General features: G+C 38.5%; 1 protein-coding gene across 4 annotated transcripts in view; it reads right to left on the bottom strand.

The window, feature by feature from the left end:
• The window catches only part of THADA (THADA armadillo repeat containing), a 323,565-nt gene that overhangs the window by 295,371 nt on the left and 4,980 nt on the right, over positions 1–23,214 (bottom strand). For 2 of the 4 annotated variants that reach the window (XM_021701169.2, XM_021701171.2), the window contains exons 2-13: positions 23,076–23,170; positions 22,020–22,150; positions 17,631–17,779; positions 17,488–17,520; positions 17,183–17,231; positions 15,009–15,196; positions 12,430–12,524; positions 10,527–10,747; positions 8,250–8,956; positions 6,055–6,233; positions 2,085–2,240; positions 1,243–1,365 (exon numbers count right to left, since the gene is read on the bottom strand). In XM_021701169.2, coding sequence (XP_021556844.1) covers positions 1,243–1,365; positions 2,085–2,240; positions 6,055–6,233; positions 8,250–8,956; positions 10,527–10,747; positions 12,430–12,524; positions 15,009–15,196; positions 17,183–17,231; positions 17,488–17,520; positions 17,631–17,779; positions 22,020–22,150; positions 23,076–23,170 — 2,126 coding nt within the window. The remainder of the gene's footprint in view (positions 1–1,242; positions 1,366–2,084; positions 2,241–6,054; positions 6,234–8,249; positions 8,957–10,526; positions 10,748–12,429; positions 12,525–15,008; positions 15,197–17,182; positions 17,232–17,487; positions 17,521–17,630; positions 17,780–22,019; positions 22,151–23,075; positions 23,171–23,214) is intronic. The other 2 variants (XM_021701170.2, XM_044918620.1) reach the window with 2 other exon arrangements.

Genomic DNA, 23,214 nt, shown 5'->3' with positions numbered 1-23,214 from the left:
TCTCTCATGTGCTCTCTCTCATTCTCTCTCTCTCAAATAAATAAATAAAATCTTAAAAAAAAAAAAAAAAAAGAAGCAAAAGAGCTGTTTTCTTAGAATGTCTAGCAATGATCTAAGAAAGGCTAACAAATAACTAATTTGTCCACACACAAAGCAAGTGCTCAGAATACACTCTAGTCACTTTTAATGACTCCCAATGAGGTTTTTTAGGGTGATTTAGAATTTACAGCTTTCTCATTTAATCCTCAAAACCAGCCTTTTCAGAGAGGTTACTCATCCCACTTACAGTCAAACAGACTCATCAAGTAAGCCAACTAATCAGTGGCAGAAATGGGACTAAACCCATGGCCTTCAAGTTTAGGTTGTCACTTTCCAATCTTCACTGTTTTAATTTTTACAGAGATGAAGCTGACTTCATCCTTGGTATAGGAATATTCTTCTTTAGATGATTTTTTACCTTTCAAGTATAAAATTGAAAACTAAGGGCCATCCATAGTAGCGAGTGTATCATGGCTCCAATATATCATTAATTTATTACAATTGTTTCCCCACATGAAATACAATACATGAGCTCTGTCCTCTATCTGGGTCTTAGAAGACAGTAAGATTTCTGCTTCTGAGAGGCTATATTTGGAGTGAGAAACCAGTGAAAAACTCATTCTGTTCTGATGGACAGACATGTAAGGTTGTCAAGCTAAGCTCTGGCCCAGACTGGAGCTGCTATATCTGGGGTTCCATCATCCATCCCATTAACACAGTGCCCTGAAACCTAGCCCTACTCTTCACGCTCCCTCCAAATGGGATGGACAGGAACCTCTACAGCTGGACCACAGACCAGGAGGCACCAATATCAAGCCACTGTAAGTCATATTAGTCTAAAGGGGAAGCAGGACCACATACAGCAATCTTCTACCCTGGGGAGGGATGGAGGACTTCTGGGCCAGCAATTACCTTTTTGTTAAACTACTAAATTCATGTGGCCCACATTAAGCTGTAAAGGATTGAGGTTAACCCATTACTGTTATTCTGTAACAGGCCTCAAGTCCAGCACTGATTCCATGACTCAGGGTACCTCAAGAGAAGTATTAAAGCACCAGAAGGAGTATGTAAAACTAGCTTGAAGGAAAGAAACACAGAAACAACACCATTCACCACGAGACTTCCATTTATTTCCCTTTAATGTTTATTCATAATTGTTCTATGTTTCTTAAATACCCATATGTCTAGAAATGGATCACCTACCTTATACTGCTGTAAAGAAACAGAAGGGTGCTGTTTGGTTGACTCATTCTCTGACTCATGTTTGGATCTACTTTGCTCCAGTTTATAAAGCACCTGAGAACTTTCCTGTATCCTACAAAACAACTTTTGAGAAAAAGAAAAATGAAGCGTACGTAAGCCACATTAATCTTAAATGTCAGTCTAAAAAAAGGAAAAGGACAAATTTTCTAAATTCTTTAGACTAAAACTTCAAGCACAGAAAGTACTGGTTTCTAAACTCTTAATATTTACAGTGTTTCTGACAGAAAATTAACACATTTTTAAAACCAAAAACAAATACTACTGCAAACCAGAATACACAGTCATTAAATCGTAGTTCTATTTCCTTTAGGTTGGCATGAAACTAAAGATATACTCACTTCTATAACTCTCCCCATTCTTCATCCCATAAATGAAGCATGTGATTAAGTCGAGTTGAATCAGTCAACAATGACCATTTCATGAGGCCCTTAAATGATAAAACTACAAGGGCATCTTTCTTCCTCTCACCAAAGTTTTCTCAAAATACCTTTCACCCTGAAAGATCCATCACTACATTTTTTTTCTTTCCAAAAAAAAAAAAAAAAAAAGTGTTCAAGTTTGATTTATTTTACACCAAAATGGAAGGGCTTTACACCCTGGACTTGAATCTCAAACGTAAACTCCATGGAATCACAGAATGGTTCAGACAGGCCATGAAGGGATGTGGCAGTCCGAACCCATGACCATTATTCCCACACACTCCCAAAATCAGAGCTCTTTTCAAAAATGATTTGCAGAGCAGAGTTCACCACTTTCCCGTACTTTCTGATGAGAAATTCTACCTTTTTAAGAAGAGAACAAATCTGCTGTCGTACTCCTGGGGACTGACTGTTAAGATTGTATGTGATAAAGAATTGAATCCACTGCATTTCTTCCATGGAAACGATTTCTGTGCTTCGATTACTTTCACAAAGCAAGCCTAACGTATCTATCCGTACCTAAAACACATCAAGCAATAAAATGTTAATTTTTCAATGAAATAAGCAAATCATAAACTACTTGACATGTTTATTTACATAAGCTACCAAAGGGGAAAAAAAAAACAGTAAACCCCAGTTTACCCATGTATACTTCAGTAAGGTTCCCTCATCCCAAAGATCCTAGGGTTATAACTCATATAAAATTATTTTATTAGGGCGCCTGGGTGGCTCAGTTGGTTAAGCGACTGCCTTTGGCTCAGGTCATGATCCTGGAGTCCCGGGATCGAGTCCCGCATCGGGCTCCCTGCTCGGCAGGGAGTCTGCTTCTCCCTCTGACCCTCCCCCCTCTCATGTGCTCTCTCTCATTCTCTCTCTCTCAAATAAATAAAATCTTTAAAAAAAAAAATTATTTTATTAAATGTGTAAACTGTGTATTTGTAAGCCAACAATCTTAAAGATTCTTATTCCATGGTAATGCTCAACTTCATTCTTTTTTCTCTACTTTACCCCAGGACCTCATCACTCACTTTTTTTTTTTTTTTAAGATTTTATTTTATTTATTTGACAGAGAGAGAAAGCGAGAGAGGGAACACAAGCAAGGGAGTGGGAGAGGGAGAAGCAGGCTTCCCGCGGAGCAGGGAGCCCGATGCAGGGCTCGATCCCAGCACCCTGGGATCATGACCTGAGCCGAAGGCAGACGCTTAACGACTGAGCCACCCAGGCGCCCCCCTCATCAGTCACTCTTAGATTACTGTCATGCACATCTAACCAGGCTCCTGGTTTCTTTTTGCTCTCACACTGGAAACTCATCTCTGTTGCCATTAATTCTACATCCTTGCTGGAGGCAGAATGGCTCTGGTTCCCGCTTACCAATTGAATGAAATCTGATGTCTTCAGCCTAGCATTGGAGGCCTCCATAAAATAGACCAAACACTCTACTCCTGCCAAACAACATCCTAAATCATCCTCCAGACCTTGTTTTGTATTCTCCCATTTTGGTATTTGTTTTGTGTTTTTTTTTTTTAATCATTTTATTTATTTTTTTCTTCATCATAATAAGTGTACTCTTTAATTCCTATCCCCTATTTCCTCCATCCCCCCAACCAACTCCCCTCTGGTAACCATCTTTTTGTTCTCTATAGTTGTCTTTTTTTTCTTTCCTTGTTTCTTAAATTCCACATATGAGTGAGATCACATGGTATTTGTCTTTCTCTGATTGACTTATTTTGCTTAGCATTATACTCTCTAGCTCTATCCATGTTGTTGCAAATGGCAAGATTTCATTCTTTTTGAAGGGTGAGTAATATTCCATTGTGTGTGTGTGTGTGTGTGTGTGTGTGTGTGTCCTCTTCTTTATCCATTCATCTATCCATGGAAACTACAGCTGCTTCCATAGGTTAGCTATTGTAAATAATGTTGCATGTATCCCTTTGAATTAGTGTTTTTAGATTTTTTGGGTAAAAATCCAGTAGTGTAATTACTGGATCATAGGGTAGTTCTATTTTTAATTTTTTGAGGAACCTCCATACTGTTTTCCACAGTGGCTACAGTAGTTTGCATTCCCACTAATAGCTCACAAGGGCTCCTTTTTCTCCACCTCCTTGCCAACACTTGTTGTTTCTTATGGTTTTGATTTTAGCCATTCTGACAGGTATGAGGTGTTATCTCATTGCAGTTTTGATTTACATTTCCCTGCTGATGAGTGATGTTGAGCATCTTTTCATGTGTCCGTTGGCCATCTAGATGTGTCCCTTAGAGAAATGTCTGTTCATATCTTCTGCCCATTTTTTAATTGGATTATTTGTTCTTTGGGTATTAAGTTGTATCAGTTTTTTGTTTTTGTTTTTTTTTAAAGATTTTATTTATTTATTTGACAAAGAGAGACACAGCGAGAGAGGGAACACAAGCAGGGGGAATGGGAGAGGGAGAAGCAGGCTTCCCGCCGAGCAGGGAGCCCGATGCGGGGCTCGATCCCAGGACCCTGGGATCATAACCTGAGCCGAAGGCAGAAGCTTAGAACTGAGCCACCCAGGCGCCCCTTATCAGTTCTTTATTTATTTTGGATACTAACCCTTTATTGGATTATGTCATTTGCAAATATCTTCTCCCATTCAGTAGGTTGCCTTTTAGTTTTCATGATTGTTTCCTTTGCTGTGCAGAAGCTTTTTATTTTGATGAAGTCCCAATAGTTTATTTTTGCTTTTGCTTCTCTTGCCTCAAGAGACATATCTAGAAAAATTTTGCTATGGCCAATGTCAGAGAGATTACTGCCTGTGCGCTCTTCAAGGATTTTTATGGTTTTAGGTCTCACATTTAGGTCTTTAATCCATTTTGAGTTTATTTTTGTGTATGGTGAAAGAAAGTGGTCCAGTTTCATTCTTTTGCATGTGGCTGTCCAGTTTTCCCAGCACCACTGTTGAAGACACTGTCTTTTTCCTATTGTATATTCATCTCTCCTTTGTCAAAAATTAATTGACCATATAATTGTGGGTTTATTTCTGGGTTTTCTGTCCTATTCCACTGATCTCTGTGTCTATTTTCATGCCAGCACCATACTATTTTAATTACTACCACTCTGTAATATAACTTGAAATGTAAAATTGTGATACCTCCAGTTTTATTTTTCTTTTTCAAGATGGCTTTGGCTAGGGGCACCTGGCTGGCTCAGTTGGTTAAGGATCTGCCTTTGGCTCAGGTCATGATCCCAGAGTCCTGGGATCAAACCCCACATCAGGCTCGAGTCTGCTTCTCCCTCTGCACCATCCCCCCACCCCCTGCTCATGCTTGTGTGTTCTGTCTCTTGCTTTCTCTCTCAAATAAATAAAATCTTAAAAAAAAAGATTGCTTTGGCTATTTGAGGTCTTTTGTGGGCCCCATACAAATTTTAGGATTGTTTGTTCTAGTTCTATGAGAAAAGCCATTGGTATTTTGATAGGGACTGCACTAAATGTGTAGATTGCTTTGGGTAGTATAGACATTTTAACAATATTTGTTCTTCCAACCCACGAGCATGAAATGTCTTTCTGTTTCTTTGCATTTGTCTTGAATTCCTTTCATCAATGTTTTATAGCTTTCAGAGTACAGGTCTTTCACCTCTTTGGTTAAATTTATTCCTAGATATTTTATTGGTTTTGATGCAACTGTAAATAGGATTGCTTTCTTAATTTCACTTTCTGCTGCTTCATTATTAGTGTATATGAATGCAACAGATTTCTGTACATTGATTTTCTACCCTGTGACTTTACTGAACTCATTTATCAGTTCTAGTGTTCTCCCATTTTATATGCTGCTCCAATGCTTCCTCTCCTTTAATCACATTTAACGTGTTTCTAATCAACACTACCTACTCTGTTCTGAGACCCCCAAGTCCTTATGCATAAAGGGCACTTATATCTGTATTGTCTTCTAAGAGTTTCCAATTGTTTTATACAGGTTTTCTTCTTCCTTCAACTAAAATTTAAATAGCCTGAAAAGTCTACACTTTTCACTTCTTTTTTTTTTTTTTAAGATTTTATTTATTTATTTGAGAGGGAGAGAGAATGAGAGAGAAAGCACAAGCAGGGGGAGTGGCAGACAGAGGGAGATGCAGGCTCCCCACTGAGCAGGACCCGCCCCACCCCCTCCCAACGCAGGGCTCAATCCCAGGACCCTGGGATCATGACCTGAGCCACCCAGGCGCCCCTACACTTTTCACTTTCAATTCTTCCTCCTTACGGATCCCTTAAAACAGTGCTGGGCTCAACACAGGGGCCTCTATATTGGACTGCTAACTGGATAAATAAATCAGGGATCTACCGTATGTATGAAATTCCCAGATATTTTGTTTACTTACTTGGCAGTGCTGATGAATTAAGCCTTGTTTTATTCTTGCACTGGACACAAGGTTCCTCCAGGCATCAGTTGCAGACTGAAGATGTCCATGAGCTCTAGCTGTTCGCAGACATGCCATCAAAGCTCCCAGAGCCCCTCTACTATTGTGAGACCCTAAGGATGGAAAAGATTGTTCTTGTCTCAAAAGCACAAAATAACACAGATAACTACTGTGCTATGCCACAACTGTCACAATTTACATTTTGCAATCAACATTGTATTTCAAGAAATAAAAATCACAGTTTAAATTCTAACATGAATTAAAGTCCCTAGGATAAAATAATCATTATTGAAAAGGATTTGACAGTTCTTGTGTCAATCATTTCAAGTAAGCATAATCCCCTTATGTTAACTTAAAGAAATCATTATTTTTTGCTGTTTTTACCTTTTCCTTGACACTTAGAAATGAACCAGGAAGTGATTCAGGGGAAAAAAATCAGGTGGAGAAATATTTAAAACAGTAAGAATAACTAAAATGACTTTCAGCCAAAATTAGGGAAAGCACTTTAGTGGCTAAATATCATTATTTCTCTAAAAACAAACACTAAACCTCTCTACATATTTTGGAGTTACTGTTTAGGACATCAGTCACTACTAACAGGATAAGGAACCCTGGCTCAAAGGGAACACTGATTAAAAAGAGAGACTGCCTTACTTCAGAACAGATTCATGAATCTTGAACTTTAGATGGCTTCTCAAAAAGGCAAGAACAATTGTTGTTAAAAACTACAAGTAATGAAAAAAAAACCCAACTACAAATAATGGCTTATTTTTGTGTATAGGAATCAGATTTTTCCAGCTATCTCATGGTTACTTTTTGAAAGTTTTCAATTATTTTTAGTTGTAAATACTCTTTTTTTTTTTTAGAGAGAGTGCCTGTGCACCCCGGGGAGGGGGGTAGGTTGAGGGGGGGGGCAGAGGGAGACAAATAGAATCTTAAGCAGGCTCCATGCTCAGCACAGTGCCCAATGCAGGGCTTGATCTCATGACCCTGAGATCATGACTGAGCTGAAATCAAGAGTTGAACGCTGGGGCGCCTGGGTGGCTCAGTCGGTTAAGCATCTGCCTTCAGCTCAGGTCACGATCCCAGCGTCCTGGGATCGAGCCCCACATCGGGCTCCCTGCTCAGCAGAGAGCCTGCTTCTCCCTCTCCCTCTCCCCCTCCCCCTACTTGTTCTCTCTCTCTTTCTCTCTAGCACTCTCAAATAAATACGTAAAATTAAAAAAAAGAAAAAAAAAAAAAGGTTGAATGCTTAGCCAAATGACCCACCCAGGCATCCCTTGTTGTAAATATTCTTAAACTATGATGTAGAGTACCATATTTCTGCTTTGTTAAGCAGAATACAGTAATTTTAAGATTCACATGAGAAGTCATGGTCATCATTTATATATTAATTACTGAACTATGCTTTAATGCAGTGATTCCTTCAGGGTTACTGAGTTTCAGTGAAATGTTTACCCCCTATTCTTTTTTTTTTTTTTAAAGATTTTATTTATTTATTTGACAGAGAGAGAGATAGCGAGAGCAGGAACACAAGCAAGGGGAGTGGGAGAGGAAGAAGCAGGCTTCCTGCCGAGCAGGGAGCCCGATGTGGGACTCGATCCCAGGACCCTGGGATCATGACCTGAGCCGAAGGCAGACGCTTAACGACTGAGCCACCCAGGCGCCCTACCCCCTATTCTAAATGACTACAGACAGTTGTTTCTTGAGGTCACACATCTACATTTTTTTGTCTCTTCCCTAGAGACAAAAACTTGCTGCTGCCAGTTTACCTGTCCTGATCCTTGCCGAAAACAATGTTTAATTACTGTCTCAATCACTAGAATAAGAACTTATATAAAACACTCAAACTTTCGTTCCAGTCTAACAACCTAACAAATAAGAACTTGGTAAAATGAATTAAAACGAGTAAGAAAGGGAACCTTATAATAACTGGAATCAATCCTTAGCCTGTAGAAATGACTTCAGCCAAAAAAAACTCCACTCCACTCTGGAGAGGAACATTAGTCTCAATCTGAAATCTCTATTGTCAATACCCTCTTTTACTATTTACAGAAGTGGTAATATTTAAATTTGAATATGGTCCACATCTGCCTAGCTACCTACCCTTAAACATCTTAACCAGAAATTACTGAAAGAACGATTCCTTTTCTTACCAGTTTTAGCATCAGCAGAAGTTTGAAGAATCTTTACCATGTAGCTTAAGCTTTCAGGGCTGCAGTTCAATAATTTTGGCAAGTAATAATCAATCACGTAAGATTTCTGATCCAGATTTCCTTCACACAGTATAAAAAGGAGAGGAGAAACCCAAGTCTCATGCCACTCATCAATCCAAGTACTGTCGACGGCCTGGGACTTCAAATGACTCTTGTGATTTCTGAACATGGTTTCCAAGAGGTCACTTGCATAAGGTACCAAGGACTGGTCTCCCATCACCTCTAAGATTTGTGATGGAATTGTTTTAGCTAGTGCCAAAATATGTCCAATTCCTATGTAATCTACTAAACAACCAAGGCATGCGTATTTCCCTTTCACATGCCATTCCAATTGCAAAAGACTTTCAGTCAGATCACAGATGAAACGATCCGCAGCCAAACCTGACGTTTCAGAGTCTGACTTTTCTTTAGTGAGCTGGTGCATTTGGAGAATATTTCTGAATATAATTTTGGTTTGGTGTCTCAAAGCATCCAGTGGATGTTCCCAGTGGGTATAGACATATTCTAAAAGTCTCCCAACTACACTTGAATTTCCATTCAGACTGTCCTTTAGGCTTGGGGAACTTGATTCAAGGACATGTATGGCTGAACTAGTCCAGGACGCCAAAATTCTAGACAGAAACAATTCCAGAGTCGATTCCTTGATCCTGAAGAGAAATGAACCATGTTATTATAAACTGACTAGTAACAGAAATTTCATTTTATAATCATCTAGATTTTAAAAATATAAAAGACAAAGAATGATCAGAAAATTCAATAATTATTAAATTTACAATGACAAAAAATTACAAACAAGACCAAAACAGAGCTCAAATTTATAAATGAATCTTTTCATCTTATAGAAATAATCCAAAAAGGGACACAAGAAAACTTTTGGGAGTGATGGAAATGTTTATTATTTTGATTTTGATAATGGTTTCACAGGTGTTTCAAAACATACTGAGAGGGGGAGCACCTGGGTGGCTCAGTCGTTAAGCGTCTGCCTTCGGCTCAAGTCATGATCCCAGGGCCCTGGGATCAAGCCCCTCATCGGGCTCCCTGCTTGGCAGGAAGCCTGCTTCTCCCTCTCCCACTCTCCCTGCTTGTATTCCTTCTCTCCCTGTGTTTCTGTCAAATAAATAAATAAAATCTTTGGAAAAAAAAAAAAACATACTGAGAGGGGTGCCTGGGTGGCTCAGTTGGTTAAGTGACCGACTCTTGATTTTGGCTCAGGTCGTATCTCAGGATCATGAGATCAAGCTCCGCATCGGGCTCTGCACTGGGCGTGAAGCCTGCTTAAGATTCTCTCTCACCCTTTCCCTTTGCCCCTCCCCGCCAATCCTTCTCTAAAGAAATAATAATAATAATTTTTACATTCCTTTAAAATATGCACAATTTTCACATATACATAAGCTGAAAAACATGTAAAAATTATTTTAGAACACAGTACTTTTCTTCCTTTACCTACATATTCATTACTATCAAGTTGTAACTATGGTTTGACATTTTAAGCACACAATCACTTTCAGGCATTATGAAAAAAACACCAAAATAAACCACAAAACACAATCCAATGAAGTCTAAAGAGCTGGTTACAATTCTGGCTCAGGTGCTTATTAGCAATATACTCTTAAGTTTTAGCATTTACTTTTCTAACTTCACTTTACCTACTCAACACATTAGATTTCCTATCCTATCTATCAGACATGTGAGGCTCATACTGAATTACCTATGTTGACATTGTTTATAAACTAAAAAGCAGCATTAGAGACTAAATGTTAACATTAACATTAAAAATGTTCAGCACAGGTTAAGCTGCACCAATAATATCTGTAACTCCCTCCACTCATCATTTCATCTTCTCTTGGTCTATTTTCACACCCATTTCATTGCCTATATGTTATCTTCCCTTTTTCTTTTTTTAAGATCTTATTTATTTATTTGACAGAGGGAGAGAGTGCATGCACAAGCAGGGGAATGGCAGGCCGAGGGAGAAGCAGGCTCCTCGCTGAGCAAGGAGCCCAGTGTGGGACTCGATCCCAGTACCCTGAGATCATGACCTGTGCTGAAGGCAGATGCTTAACTGACTGAGCCACCCAGGAGTTCCTGTTATCTTCCTTTTAATTCAGGATTATCCTGAGCACTTTTCACGGAATTACTAAGTATACTAGTTCAGTTGCCATTTTTGAAATGCCTGACAAGCAAAACAGAATGGGAGGCAGTAGCATGAAAACTCACTGTGAACTCAAGGTGAACAAGACATGCACAATATTCAAGAGCAGGGCCTCCCCACTTAGGCCCATACTCCCATTCTGCCAGTCCAACATGGTGAGTGTCCCCTGACACAGGAATAAGAGAGTTGACTGCGAGACATCAGTACAACAGAGGCTCCTGCAGCAGTTCAAAAACCAGTCGGGGATGCTGGTGCAGTCCACTGAACGGAGAAGCAAACTACTAATCTGGAAGAACATAACAGAGCTAACATGTTAAAAGGCCTCGAAAACTTTTCAGATATTTCAAAATGTAAATCCAAAATTCCCTTTCCCCTGAAACATCCTAGGAACCTAAAGATGAGAAGCCACAAATATTGAAATTATTATATCAAAAGGGAAAAAAATTAAATCTAAGTACATGAACCATTTTTGCTGGTTTGAATGTACTAGTAGAGCAAAACATATCACCACCTGCAGGTGGATGAGCTTAACTAATGCTTTTCAGAGGTGATTTTAGAAATCAAATTGCTAAATTGTATCCAGTGATAAATACTTTGTATGATCTCATAGAAGATCACAACTATTTTGCAAAAAGTCAGGTAAATAGCTAAAATAAGTTTCTAGATAATATACTAAGGAAGAAAAAACTTGCTAGTACTGAATACAAGAATTACAGTCCAAATTATCAATTATACTTTCCATCTGACCAAATACACTGAAAAATTGATTTTAACATGCTTCCCATCTAAAGTAAAATATTTGGGGGGCGCCTGGGTGGCATGGTCGGTAGAGCATCCGACTCCTTGTTTCAGCTCAGGTCATAATCTGAGGGTCGTGGCATCCAGCCCTGCGTTGGGCTCTGCACTCAGTGCTGAGTCCGCTTGGGATTCTCTCTCCCTCTCCCTCTGCTCCTCCTGCTCATGCTTGCTCTCTTGCACTCTCTCTCAAATAAATAAATAAATCTTTTATAAATGAATAAATAAATAAAAGTACAACATTTGGGTTATTCTTTTTTTTTTTTTAAGTAGGCTCCACACTGAATTCACAACCCTGAGATCAAGGCCTGAGCTGAAATTAAGAGCTGGACGCTTAATCAACTGAGTCACCCAGGCTCCCCTGGGTTATTCTTAATAAAAAGGACATATTTATCAAAAAGTAACGACTTCATGTATCTATACATTAACCTCTGCATACTTTTAATATTGTATCTCTTATAATACTGAGAGATGGAACAGAACAAACAGTACTAGAAACAAACTGGAAGGATATACCCAAAAAAATGCTGATAGTGATTATCTTTGCAACATGGATTTTTTTTTTTTTTAAGATTTTATTTATTTATTTGAGACAGAGAGAATGAGAGAGAGAGAGCACATGAGAGGGGGGAGGGTCAGAGGGAGAAGCAGGCTCCCCGCCGAGCAGGGAGCCCGATGCGGGACTCAATCCAGGGACTCCAGGATCATGACCTGAGCCGAAGGCAGTTGCTTAACCAACTGAGCCACCCAGACGCCCTGCAAGATGGATTTATAGGTGACTGCTATTGTCTTCTTTCTGCTTTTTCTGCATTTTTGGGCTGTTTCTTATTGTAAGAGAAAAAAAACACCAGAAAGATTCTGACTATGCAGAAAGAAATTTTTAATTCACTTCTTTAAAAATATTTTTATAAAACAAGTCTAGGGGCGCCTGGGTGGCTCAGTCGTCAAGCATCTGCCTTTGGCTCAGGTCATGATACCAGGGTCCTGGGATCAAGCCCCTCGTTGGACTCTCTGCTCAGCGGGGAGCCTGCTTCTCCCTCTCCCACTCCCCCTGCTTGTGTTCCCTCTCTCGTGGTGTCTCTCTCTGTCAAATAAATAAATAAAATCTTAAAAAAAAACAAACATGTGTCTAATTATCAATAAAGTACAATTCTACAAAGGAGATGCACTCACCAAATCAGGAATCTTTTCAGGGGGGTGAAACATAGCCTTAATAAAAAGAATAACAGCTAATCCAGACGTACTCTGAATTGTCTGTAAGAGGTCATCTATTTGACAACAAAGTAGAGAGCATGTATTAAATGACAATAGATACTTTGGTCCAGTGGAAAAAGTACATGGTGCAGGGTCAGACAGTCCTGGGTGCAATTTCTAGCATGACCACTTCCTAGGTTGAACAGACCTTGGGCAAGTTATTTAACCTCCCGGGGACCCAGCATTCTCTTCTATAAAATGAGAAAATATAACCCCTATTTGACAGTTATTATAAAGTTTAAATGCATAATTAACATAAGGTTTTTATGCCCAGCACATAAATGCTTCATAGATGTGATTCCTTCCTCTCTCCTCTAACCCCCACTCTCTCTTCCTCTCCCCCCAGCACATGTAGCAGCAATACCACCTGTCTCTCCTGCACTGATGCTGCTCCATCCCAACCCCCACATATATTACTTCTTCTTAACGTGATTTCAGGGCTTGTGTAAAGAGCCTGCATCAGTGCTAACTGCAAACTTTGCTATTACCGGCACTGTACCCAGTGCAACCAATCTTGGCTTGCTATCTTCTCCTTGTTTTCTATCAGCCTCTGTTTTGTGAGAAAGTTTACCAAATATGGTGAATCGTTCAACCTGGGCTAAGAATCATAAATACCTACCATAAACTACCTAATAAACATCCATTCTGTCCTTTATCCCTGCTAACAGAACTGTGACTGGCGCATCCATGTACTCAGCCAAAGGCAGGACACTTGCTTCCTCTATCTTCCTTGCAACTAAAGGTAGCCATGAGCGTTCAGGCCAATGGGCTGTAAGCAGGTACTTGGGTACTTTTGTTTTTCTGATTAAAGGTAAGGATGCAACTGGCCTTCCTTCCTGCCTTACACACAGACATAATGTCTGGAGCTACAGCAGTCAAATGGCAGCCATGATGCAAAAAATGTGGGCGTGAAAGCCAACATGCTGAAGATAGCAGAGCAGAAAGGCAGAAATGTTTGGGTCCTAGCCCGCAAACAGCCATTCGGGATCGCCTGCCTCTGAACTTCACGTTCTGTGGGGCACAGGGAGGCACATTTGCTGAAGTCCCTGAAATTTAGTTTTCTGTTACCTGTAGCCAAACACTTGACTGATACGGGAAGCTTTAAAACCCTGGGGAAGAACAGCACTGGATAGACCCCATCAACTGCTCAAAAAAGAGGTTGCTTGTAGGGGCGCCTGGGTGGCTCAGTTGGTTAAGCGACTGCCTTCGGCTCAGGTCATGATCCTGGAGTCCCGGGATCGAGTCCCACATCGGGCTCCCTGCTCGGCAGGGAGTCTGCTTCTCCCTCTGACCCTCCTCCCTCTCATGCTCTCTGTCTCTCATTCTGTCTCAAATAAATAAATAAAATCTTTAAAAAAAAAAAAAAAAAAAAGAGGCTGCTTGTATTAAAATCAGGTCTTCCCTACATTTCACCAGTCTTTTTTTTTTTAAATAACAAAGTCTCTTTTAAAAATCAAGTATTCTCTGAAAAGATGTCTGTAAATTGTGTCTCAAACTAACTTTCCTTTCCTTTTAATAACTACCTGAGATCCAAGCCTAAATAAATAAATAAATAAATAAATAAATAAATAAATAAAACTATCCGGACAAGATAGCTAGCACTTTCACTAGTTACCCGGATTCAAGACATATAAACAATGAGGTACTATTTTTTTCCCATTAGCCTAGCAAAACCGGAGTCAGTTACTGCTCTTTACAAACAAAAACTCTAAACTGATCCCAATAATTTTTTAATAAGTTAATAATACTCATGCATGCATGACCATACAGAACATGAAGTAAGGGTCTTTGTAAAAAGGTAATTAACTTTTTATAAATACTTATGTGTTAAGTATCATTTTTTGGTTAATCTTACTGTAATATCACACAATGACATAGAAAACACCCAAAACAAGTGTACAGCTTAATGAATTATTTGAAGGTGAACACCCTTGTACCCAGCATCCAAGGTGAGACATCGAACTCAGGCACCCAGCCCAGAAGGCTTTTATGAAGAGAGACTTCCTCTCATTAACTATTTGGCTTCCCAGTAAAACAGTTCATTTGGATAGAAGCAACATATGAGAGATATAGGGGGACAATGACCACCCCCCACAAGGACTACTGTCGTTACTTGAAGATAATGCCTGCTGCTAAGGAGAAATGTATGGGTTACATTCACCTTTCCAGATCTTCCATTCAAATTTGGAAATCTCTTACCAAGAATTTTCTTTTGCCACTTAAAGTCTGCAGCTTTTCAACACTAAGACTGTTAGGTTTTCTTCTTTACAATACACACATCCACATTTAGAAAAGTTCTTCAACATTAGCCCTTGCAGAATTGGCACATTTGAAAGAAAAAGCATTAAAACCTCATAATCCAGGGCCTTTCCCCATTTTAAGGGGCTGGGGGAGAAGAAGTCCTACATCTCAGCTATGTATCAAACATTTCATACCATTATTAGCAAAAGCTGAATGACACTCAATTATAATCATCATTTTTATGGTTTTACACTTACCATCGCTTAAAAACTTGGTGAAAATACTCAGCAATCCACACATACTTTGCCATGTGGGAGAACCGGAAGTCTTCAAATGAATTCTCTGAAAGTCTTGTATTTTCTGCACTAACATCACTGAAACTCTAGTGCCTACCAACAAGTCATTCATCAACTGCGTTTGAACTATATGATTTCCAGCAAATTTTCTATAATGAAGAAAAGATGTTATTACAAAAGAAAAGTCACATAAAAATGTCCCCATTTCTATCTCTCTGCAAAAGAAACATTCCTCAAAGGGCCAAAATTCATTTTAGATTATACTAGACATTTATGCCTCTCTCTTCCATTCCCATAAACATTCCAATTATGGGGACATTTACTGCAAACTTTCAACACTCTGACCTCAACATTTTCCTCCTTCTCAGCTAATGACTAACCTCACTTCACCTTTTTTAAGAGTAAAAATAAAAGATCAAGAAAGAATGCCACAATTTCTTTCTTTCTTTTTTAAGATTTTATCTATTTGTCAGAGAGAGAGAGAGCACACAAGCAAGGGATGCGACAGAGGGAGAAGCAGGCTCCCGCTGAGCAGGGAGCCTGATGCAGGACTCGATCCCAGGACCTTGGGATCATGACCTGAGCCAAAGGCAGATGCTTAACCGACTGAGCCACCCAGGTGTCCCAAGAATGCCACAATTTCTAAACTTGAACACTCTCTCAACCTTGATACGCTTTCTTCACTTGGCTTCCAAGACACCAGGCTCTCCTCCATTTTCTCCTACTTCACCATCACTCCTTCCTAGACACCTTGGCTAATTCATCCTTTTCTCCCCAACCTCTTTATGTTACAGCTCTCCACAACTCAGTCTTTACTCTCCCTCTTTGGTCCAGCTACTTTGGTCCCTTGATGCTGATCTCATCTAGCTCATAAACTTTAAATTATAATCTATATATGCTGATAATTCCCAAATTTGTATCTCCAGCCTGAACATCTCTTGCTAATCCCAGACTTGTATATGCAACTTCCTACTCAATATCTTCACTTGGATGTCTAACAGACATCTCCAACCACATGAACTCATCTTCAACTCCAAACCTGCTCCACCTGTTGGGATCTCTAACCTACAAAACTTTGTCATCACCCTTGACTTCCCTCTTCCCTACTCTATCTGTAAGAAAATCCTGTTGGCCCTACTTTCAAAATATATTCAGAATCAGACCACCTCCACTGCTACTCCTGGCTTAAGTCACTCTCATCTCTCCCTTGGATTACTGCAATGGCCTCCTAACTGGTCTCCCAGCTTCTATCCTTGCCCCGCCCCCCTCAGTCTACTCTCAACACAGCAGAAAATAGGAAGACTGGCTACAAGTCTGTTAAAGAGTAAAAACCAGCAAATAACTGGCTTATAGAGTTATAGAGAAGGTAAAACAACATGCACAGATAAGGCAGGAACACCATAGTGCAAACAAGAGAATCAGGTAAATATATGAACAATGAATGCCAAATGCCACAACCTCAGCTTTCTTCACTCCCTCAGCAACCAGAATATTAAGCCAATGGCTTGATTGCATGGTGAATCTGTTACCCATGCAAAAAGACCTGATGATATTGATATCAAAGGTTTTCCAAAGAAAGAGCCTAGCTAAACTAGCCTACAATAAAACGTGCAATCAACCCCACCCATATGCACAGATTCAAATCAACTCTCAGTGCCCCATCTTTAAATATGAGCGCTTGGCCAAAAATCACCAGACTTCTGACAAAAGCTTCTAGCAACGAATATAGTGACTGAAAGCATCAAACAGAAAAAAAGCAACTTAGAAGAAATAGGACTATGTAAAGATAAGAAACTATTTAAAAAAACAAAACAAAATACTACATTGATATCCTCAGAAAGATAACAAGATATTTCATATTTCATTCATAAAATAAGAACAGGATGCTATAAGTAAGGAACACTCAGGGAGAAAGGAGCTCATTCTCACATTCTCCTAAGAATTTATTTGGTTTTTTAAATTAAATATCAAACCTCTAAAGAATAAATTTCAATAATCAGGTCTAATATTAACAGAGAGGGATGGAATGAAGCACGTTCTGGAAACTTTTTCTTAAACTTCCTTTGTACAAAGACAACACACAACCTCAGGCGTACAGGCACATCCCCACAAGCATCCAAACACGTAATACTTGCCTATTTTCTTCTGAGATTTCAATTAAACTCTTCTGCAGAAAATGAAGCACTGAAACCAAAGAACACATAATGACAAAGCAGAACCTAAAACTGTAAACTTTAATGTCAGTATAGGAAAATACTTTAAGTTAGTGCTACCTATAATGGTATCACGGTACAGAAGTAGGAATTTAAAAGCAAGGAGCATGATATACCTTAGTAATCTGCAAGACTACCCATTGCCAAGAAAGTGAAAAAGAACCAGTTCTAAAATGACTCATACAAGCAGTTACCCCCTCAGAATAAAATAAAATAACAGGACTTACCATTTTTAAGAAGATTATTAACTCCTGCTCTACCTGTGGGGATAAAAAAATTAACACTGGTAAGGAGCCCCAGGACCAAAATTAACATCATTTAAAAACAATGATGTAATGATAGAAAAAGTATTACACAAGAGCTGGCTTACCCAAGTCAAAGTTTTCCATACAGGAAGATATATTGTCAGTTACTTTCCTATAAGAATATAGGTCAGTAGTATTCAATTCTTCCTGAAGACGAGAAGTAAAACTTTGTATAGCCTCAGTTAGAAAAAATTCAGGTAGGCCATTTAGTGAGCTGGAAAAAAAACCAAGTATTAAATATCTGACAACCATGTAGCAAGTGGATATATGAAGTGGGGAGAGAATCATACAAATGAAGGAATACTGAACTATGCCTTCAAAATACAGCCAGAAAATTTTAACTTCATGCCACAATCATTGGAACTCCTTGCCTCCATCTTGCTCTCCGCCTCAATAGAGTAGCCAGAGTGATATTATAAAAACACCATGTTAGTCTTTTGCCTAAAATCGTCCAACACTGTCCCTCTCAAATTAGATGCCATAGTGCTGACAATGACTTACAAGACTCTACACACTCTAACGCCACCATTATCTCTCCAGCCTCATCTTAATCCGTGTTCACTTAGCTCTAACTACATAGCCTCCTTTCTTGCGATGATATACCAAAGCCTTTGCTCTTGCCATTTACTCCACCTGACATGCTTCCCTCAAATAGACCCAATAACCATTCCCTCATCCCTTTCAGGTCAATCTCAAATATCACCTTATCAATGACATTTGAGCAAAGACATCTGAAGTGACCTCCATAAACTGTAACCGTCACCTCGTCCTTGGTGCTCCCATCCCCCACTCACTGTCTTATTTTTCTCCATAGCATTTATTTCATCTAATCCTAATTTACTATATATTAGGATATTATATATCCTAATTTATTTTGACTATTTTCAATCTTGGTCTTAGAACGTAACTTCCAGGGGTGCCCGGGTGGCTCAATTGGTCAAGCGTCCGACTCTTCATTTTGGCTCAGGTCATGATCTCAGGGTCATGGGGTCAAGTCCCGCACCAGGCTCCTCGTGGGGAGTCTGCTTGAGATTCTTTTTTTTTTTTTTAAGATTTTATTTATTTATTTGACAGAGAGAGACACAGTGAGAGAAGGAACACAAGCAGGGGGAGTGGGAGAGGGAGAAGCAGGCTTCCCGCAGAGCAGGGAGCCTGATGCGGGGCTTGATGCCAGGATCCTGGGATCATGACCTGAGCCGAAGGCAGACGCTTAACGACTGAGCCACCCAGGCGCCCCTCTGCTTGAGATTCTCTCTCCCTCTCCCTCTGCCCCTCCTCCCCCCACCCCGCGCTCTCACTCTCTCTCTCAAATAAATAAATCTTAAAAAAAAAAAAAAAGACTGTAACCTCCATTCTAAACTGTTTTATTCACTGTATCCTCAATGCCTAGAACACTTACTTGACATATAGTTAGATGGTCAATAAAAATTTACTTAATAAATTCAATTAGCGTCAATTTTACTTCAATTAATCTAAATGAAAACCAGTAAGTGTTTTAAAAAAAATTTGACTGAACAGTTCTAACACTCTTCTGGAAGAAAAAGAATTTAGAAATAGGAATAGTCTGAAAAAGAAAAGTCACCAGAGGGGTGACTTACTCCAGCATATAATTAAACTACATTATCAAACTATAGTAAATAAAAGTGTGATGTTGGTGAGTAAACAAACAGACCTAAGTCTAAAACCAAATCTATGTTTATACAGGAACACAGAACATAATAAAATGGCATTCCACATATATAGGAAAGATGGACTATTCAAAAGTTTGGGGATAAGTGGTTCCCCAATATGGAAAAGAAAACTAAATTGGATCTCTAACTTACACTCCACTCAAAGCTTAGTTCCAGATGAAGTATTTTAAGAAAAGACAAGGAAGTAATTTTATATGCTTTTATAGTAGAGAAAGCATCCATAAGGAAGGCATGAAACTCAGAAATCTATATAAAGAAAAATACTAGTGGGTTTGATTACCAAGAAAAATTTTGTAATTTTTATAAAGCAAACACACCACAAAAAAAGTTTAAAGACAAGTAATAAAACAAAGGAATATTTGGTACATAATCTATTTAGAGCTCTTATACCCATGCCCTTCTTTATTGGCATGGGTATAAGAGAGGCTAAAGGTGTGAGAGTATTGCTTCCCAGCTATTCTTACAACCAGAAGGAGGGTATATGACCCAATCTTGACAACAAAAAGTGATAGGAAGTTTCCTGGGGCCTTTTGCAAAATGTTTTTTCTCTCCAATAAAAAGAGATGGAAAAGAGGAAATTTCCTTTTCTTTTTTTTTTGGATGCTATCATGTCTGTATAAGGTGGCTGTAACTGCTACAGCCCCCTTGTAATTCTGAAAGAAGATACGGCCAACACATGGGAGAAAAATGGAAAACATCAAGATCTTTGATGACATTGTTGACTACTTCCCAAAATCCTAGAACTGGCCAGTATCTGATCACTTGCTTTTTGACACATTAAATAAATTTACTTAAATAAGAAAAAGAAAGGACACTCTAACAAGGAAACATACAAAAGATATATAATCACAAATAGTAAAACGCCACATATTAAAAAATGTTCAATCTCACTAGTAATCTAGGAAATGAAAAGTAAAACCTAGTATTATTTTTTTACCCATTAGAAATGGTTTAAAGATTATCCAGTGTTTGAAAGATATGAAGACACTGGCACTCTCATTCATTGTTAGTAGGAGTATCAACTGGAATAGCTTTGGGGGAGTACAGTTTAGCAATGGCTTTGGTCAAGAAATTCCACTTATAGGAATTTATCTCAGGGAAATACACATAACAATCATATACGTATTTAAGAATATCACTGCATCATTGTTGGAATAATGAAAACAAAACAAACTAAATATCAGTGGAAAAGTGATTAAGTAATATGTAATGCAGTCCATAAAAATTTTGGTATATCCATATTACGGGAATATTTATAAGTGTAGGAAAATATAAGAACTTCTGGTGGGAACATAAAATAGTGCAGACGCTATGAAAAACAATATGGAGGTTCCTCAGGGAATTAAAAATAGAATTACCATATGATCCAGTAATCACATTTCTGGGTATATATCCAAAAGAACTGAAAGCAGGATCTCAAAGAGATATTTACAGACCCATGTTCATAGCAGCACTGTTCACAATACCAAGAGGAGGAAGCAACCCAGATGTCTATCAACAGATGAATGAATGAATACAATGTGGTACATATGGACAATGGAATGTAATTCAGCCTTAAAAAGGACAAAAATCCTGCCACATGCTACCACATGGATGAACCTTGAGAATATTATGCTAAGTAAAATAAGCCAATCAAAAAAAAAATAAATACAAATATTCCACTTATATGAGGTAACTAAAGTAATCAAATTCATAGAAACAGAAAGTAGAACTGTGGTAGCCAGGGGCTAGGGAGAGGAGGAAATGGGGATTTACTGCTTAATATTTACAGAGTTTCAGTTTTACAAGATGAAGAAACTCTGGAGATCCACTGCACAACAATGTAAATATACTTAACACTCAAAAATGGTTAAGATGGCAAATTTTATGTTGTATGTTTTTTCACACAAATAAAAAAAAAAGAATAAGGACTATGCTGACATGAAAGTATCTCTAAGACATTCTTCAGTGAAAAAACAAGCTACAGAGCAATAAGTATAGTCCCAGGGCGCCTGGGTGGCTCAGTTGTTAAGCATCTGCCTTCAGCTCAGGTCATGATCCCAGGGTCCTGGGATCGAGTCCCACATCGGGCTCCCTGCTCTGCGGGAAGCCTGCTTCTCCCTCTCCCACTCCCCCTGCTTGTGTTCCCTCTCTGGCTGTGTCTCTCTCTGTCAAATAAATAAATAAAATCTTAAAAAAAAAAAAAAAAAGTATAGTCCCATTTATGTAAAAAAATCAGAACTAAAATATAATATGATACACACACTAAACCCAAAGAAAAGGTCTAAAAAGATAGATAAAAAAATGTTAAGTGATGACCTTTACTAAAAAAAGTAAGATAAGCCAGAAAGAGTGAAACAGAAGGCTCACTTCTTATTTTGCTCACTTCTGTATTGCTTGAAGTCTTTACATCAAGCATATATTCCGGTATTACCTGTGTAATTAAAAATAGGTTTAAACTAAGAACAAATGGGGAAAACAGAAGAAAAAGAAATAGCAAGATGACAGATTAAACTTAACCAATAACTGCATTAATATAAATGGACTAAACCAGGAGTCAGCAAACTACAACCTATAGCCGGTTTTATTAAGGCCTCTGACCTAAAAAGCCCTCAACATTTTTAAAAAGTTGTCATAAGTAAACAAAGCAGAGACCATATAAATGAAATTGTTAGTGACGTATTTCAGTTTAGTTTTACTAAACCAGGAGAACTTTAAATACTGGTTACTTTTGGTCAAATTGAACATTTATAATACTTAACTTCCTTTCCTTTTTTCCCTTACCTTGCCAAGACCTTCTTCAAGGGATTCTTTACAGTCAAAGAAAGATAAATGCCTGCTAAAATATCCAAACAACTTCGAATAGTGGGATCACATGCGCCATTTTTATCTGCCTTCTCCAGTAAAGGCACAATCTACAATCCAAAAAATTCAAAGTCATCGTAATTTTTTCTAATATCAAGTATATACAGCAAAGTAACATAGTTTCAAATACTCTTTAAAGTCTCAATTATAACGTGTAATATTTTCTACACTGCATTGTTATGAATACCAATTTAAACACCTATTTTAGTATTTTTTAATCTTTTTAACCCATATCCCCAATTCTCAGTTTACCCTCCAGACCCACCTCTACTAAGAATTAGACTTGTTAATGGCTTAAGGTATAGGAATTCTGTAGCACTACTGAAAAACCAATAATATATTTAATTGCTTTCTAAAAAAATTATGCACGTTCAAATGGTAAATCCTAATACTGAAATACTGGTCAGGACAATCTTTACATTTTAAATTAACTTTTAAATGTATCTGCTAAAAAGTTGTAAGGATTCAAATTAATAGAAATAATTTTTTGGGCGCCTGGGTGGCTCAGTTGGTTAAGCGACTGCCTTCGGCTCGGGTCATGATCCCAGAGTCCTGGGATTGAGTCCCACATCAGGCTCCTGGCTCAGCGGGGAGCCTGCTTCTCCCTTTGACCCTCTCCTCTCTCATGCTGTTTCTCTCTTGCTCGTTCTCTAATAAATAAATAAATAAAATCTTTAAAAAAAAAAAAAGAAAGAATTTTTTAAAATTTATGTCCACAAAAAAGGTATGCACAGCTGGCTCACTGTCCTATCTCTTTACAGACCCAATGGTGGCGGAGGCCTGCATATGGCTTCTACCAATACTCTGAATAAAATGAGATTAGACAACGAACAGAAAAGGAAAAAAAAAAACCCTACTCTTTAATGATACATTGATATTAAATAATTGGGAGCCAAAAACTGTCAGTTAATTTTAAATGTCCATAATAGCATGATAATCTCCAAGATGTATCCATGAATATCAATGTAGTCTTACCTGTTTAACATAATGGATTTGTGACACTCCATCCGTGAGCTGTACACAATGTAACAGCAAAGAAGCCAGATTCTTTCCTTCCACATCAGCCAAAGCTAGAGAACACACACACACAAATTTCTTTAAGGATATAACAATG

The sequence above is a fragment of the Neomonachus schauinslandi genome, chromosome 10, assembly GCF_002201575.2.
Source record: "Neomonachus schauinslandi chromosome 10, ASM220157v2, whole genome shotgun sequence".
NCBI lineage: Eukaryota > Metazoa > Chordata > Mammalia > Carnivora > Phocidae > Neomonachus > Neomonachus schauinslandi.
The sequence above is the reverse complement of the archived record's forward strand: the minus strand, read 5'-3'. Positions and strand labels throughout refer to the sequence as shown.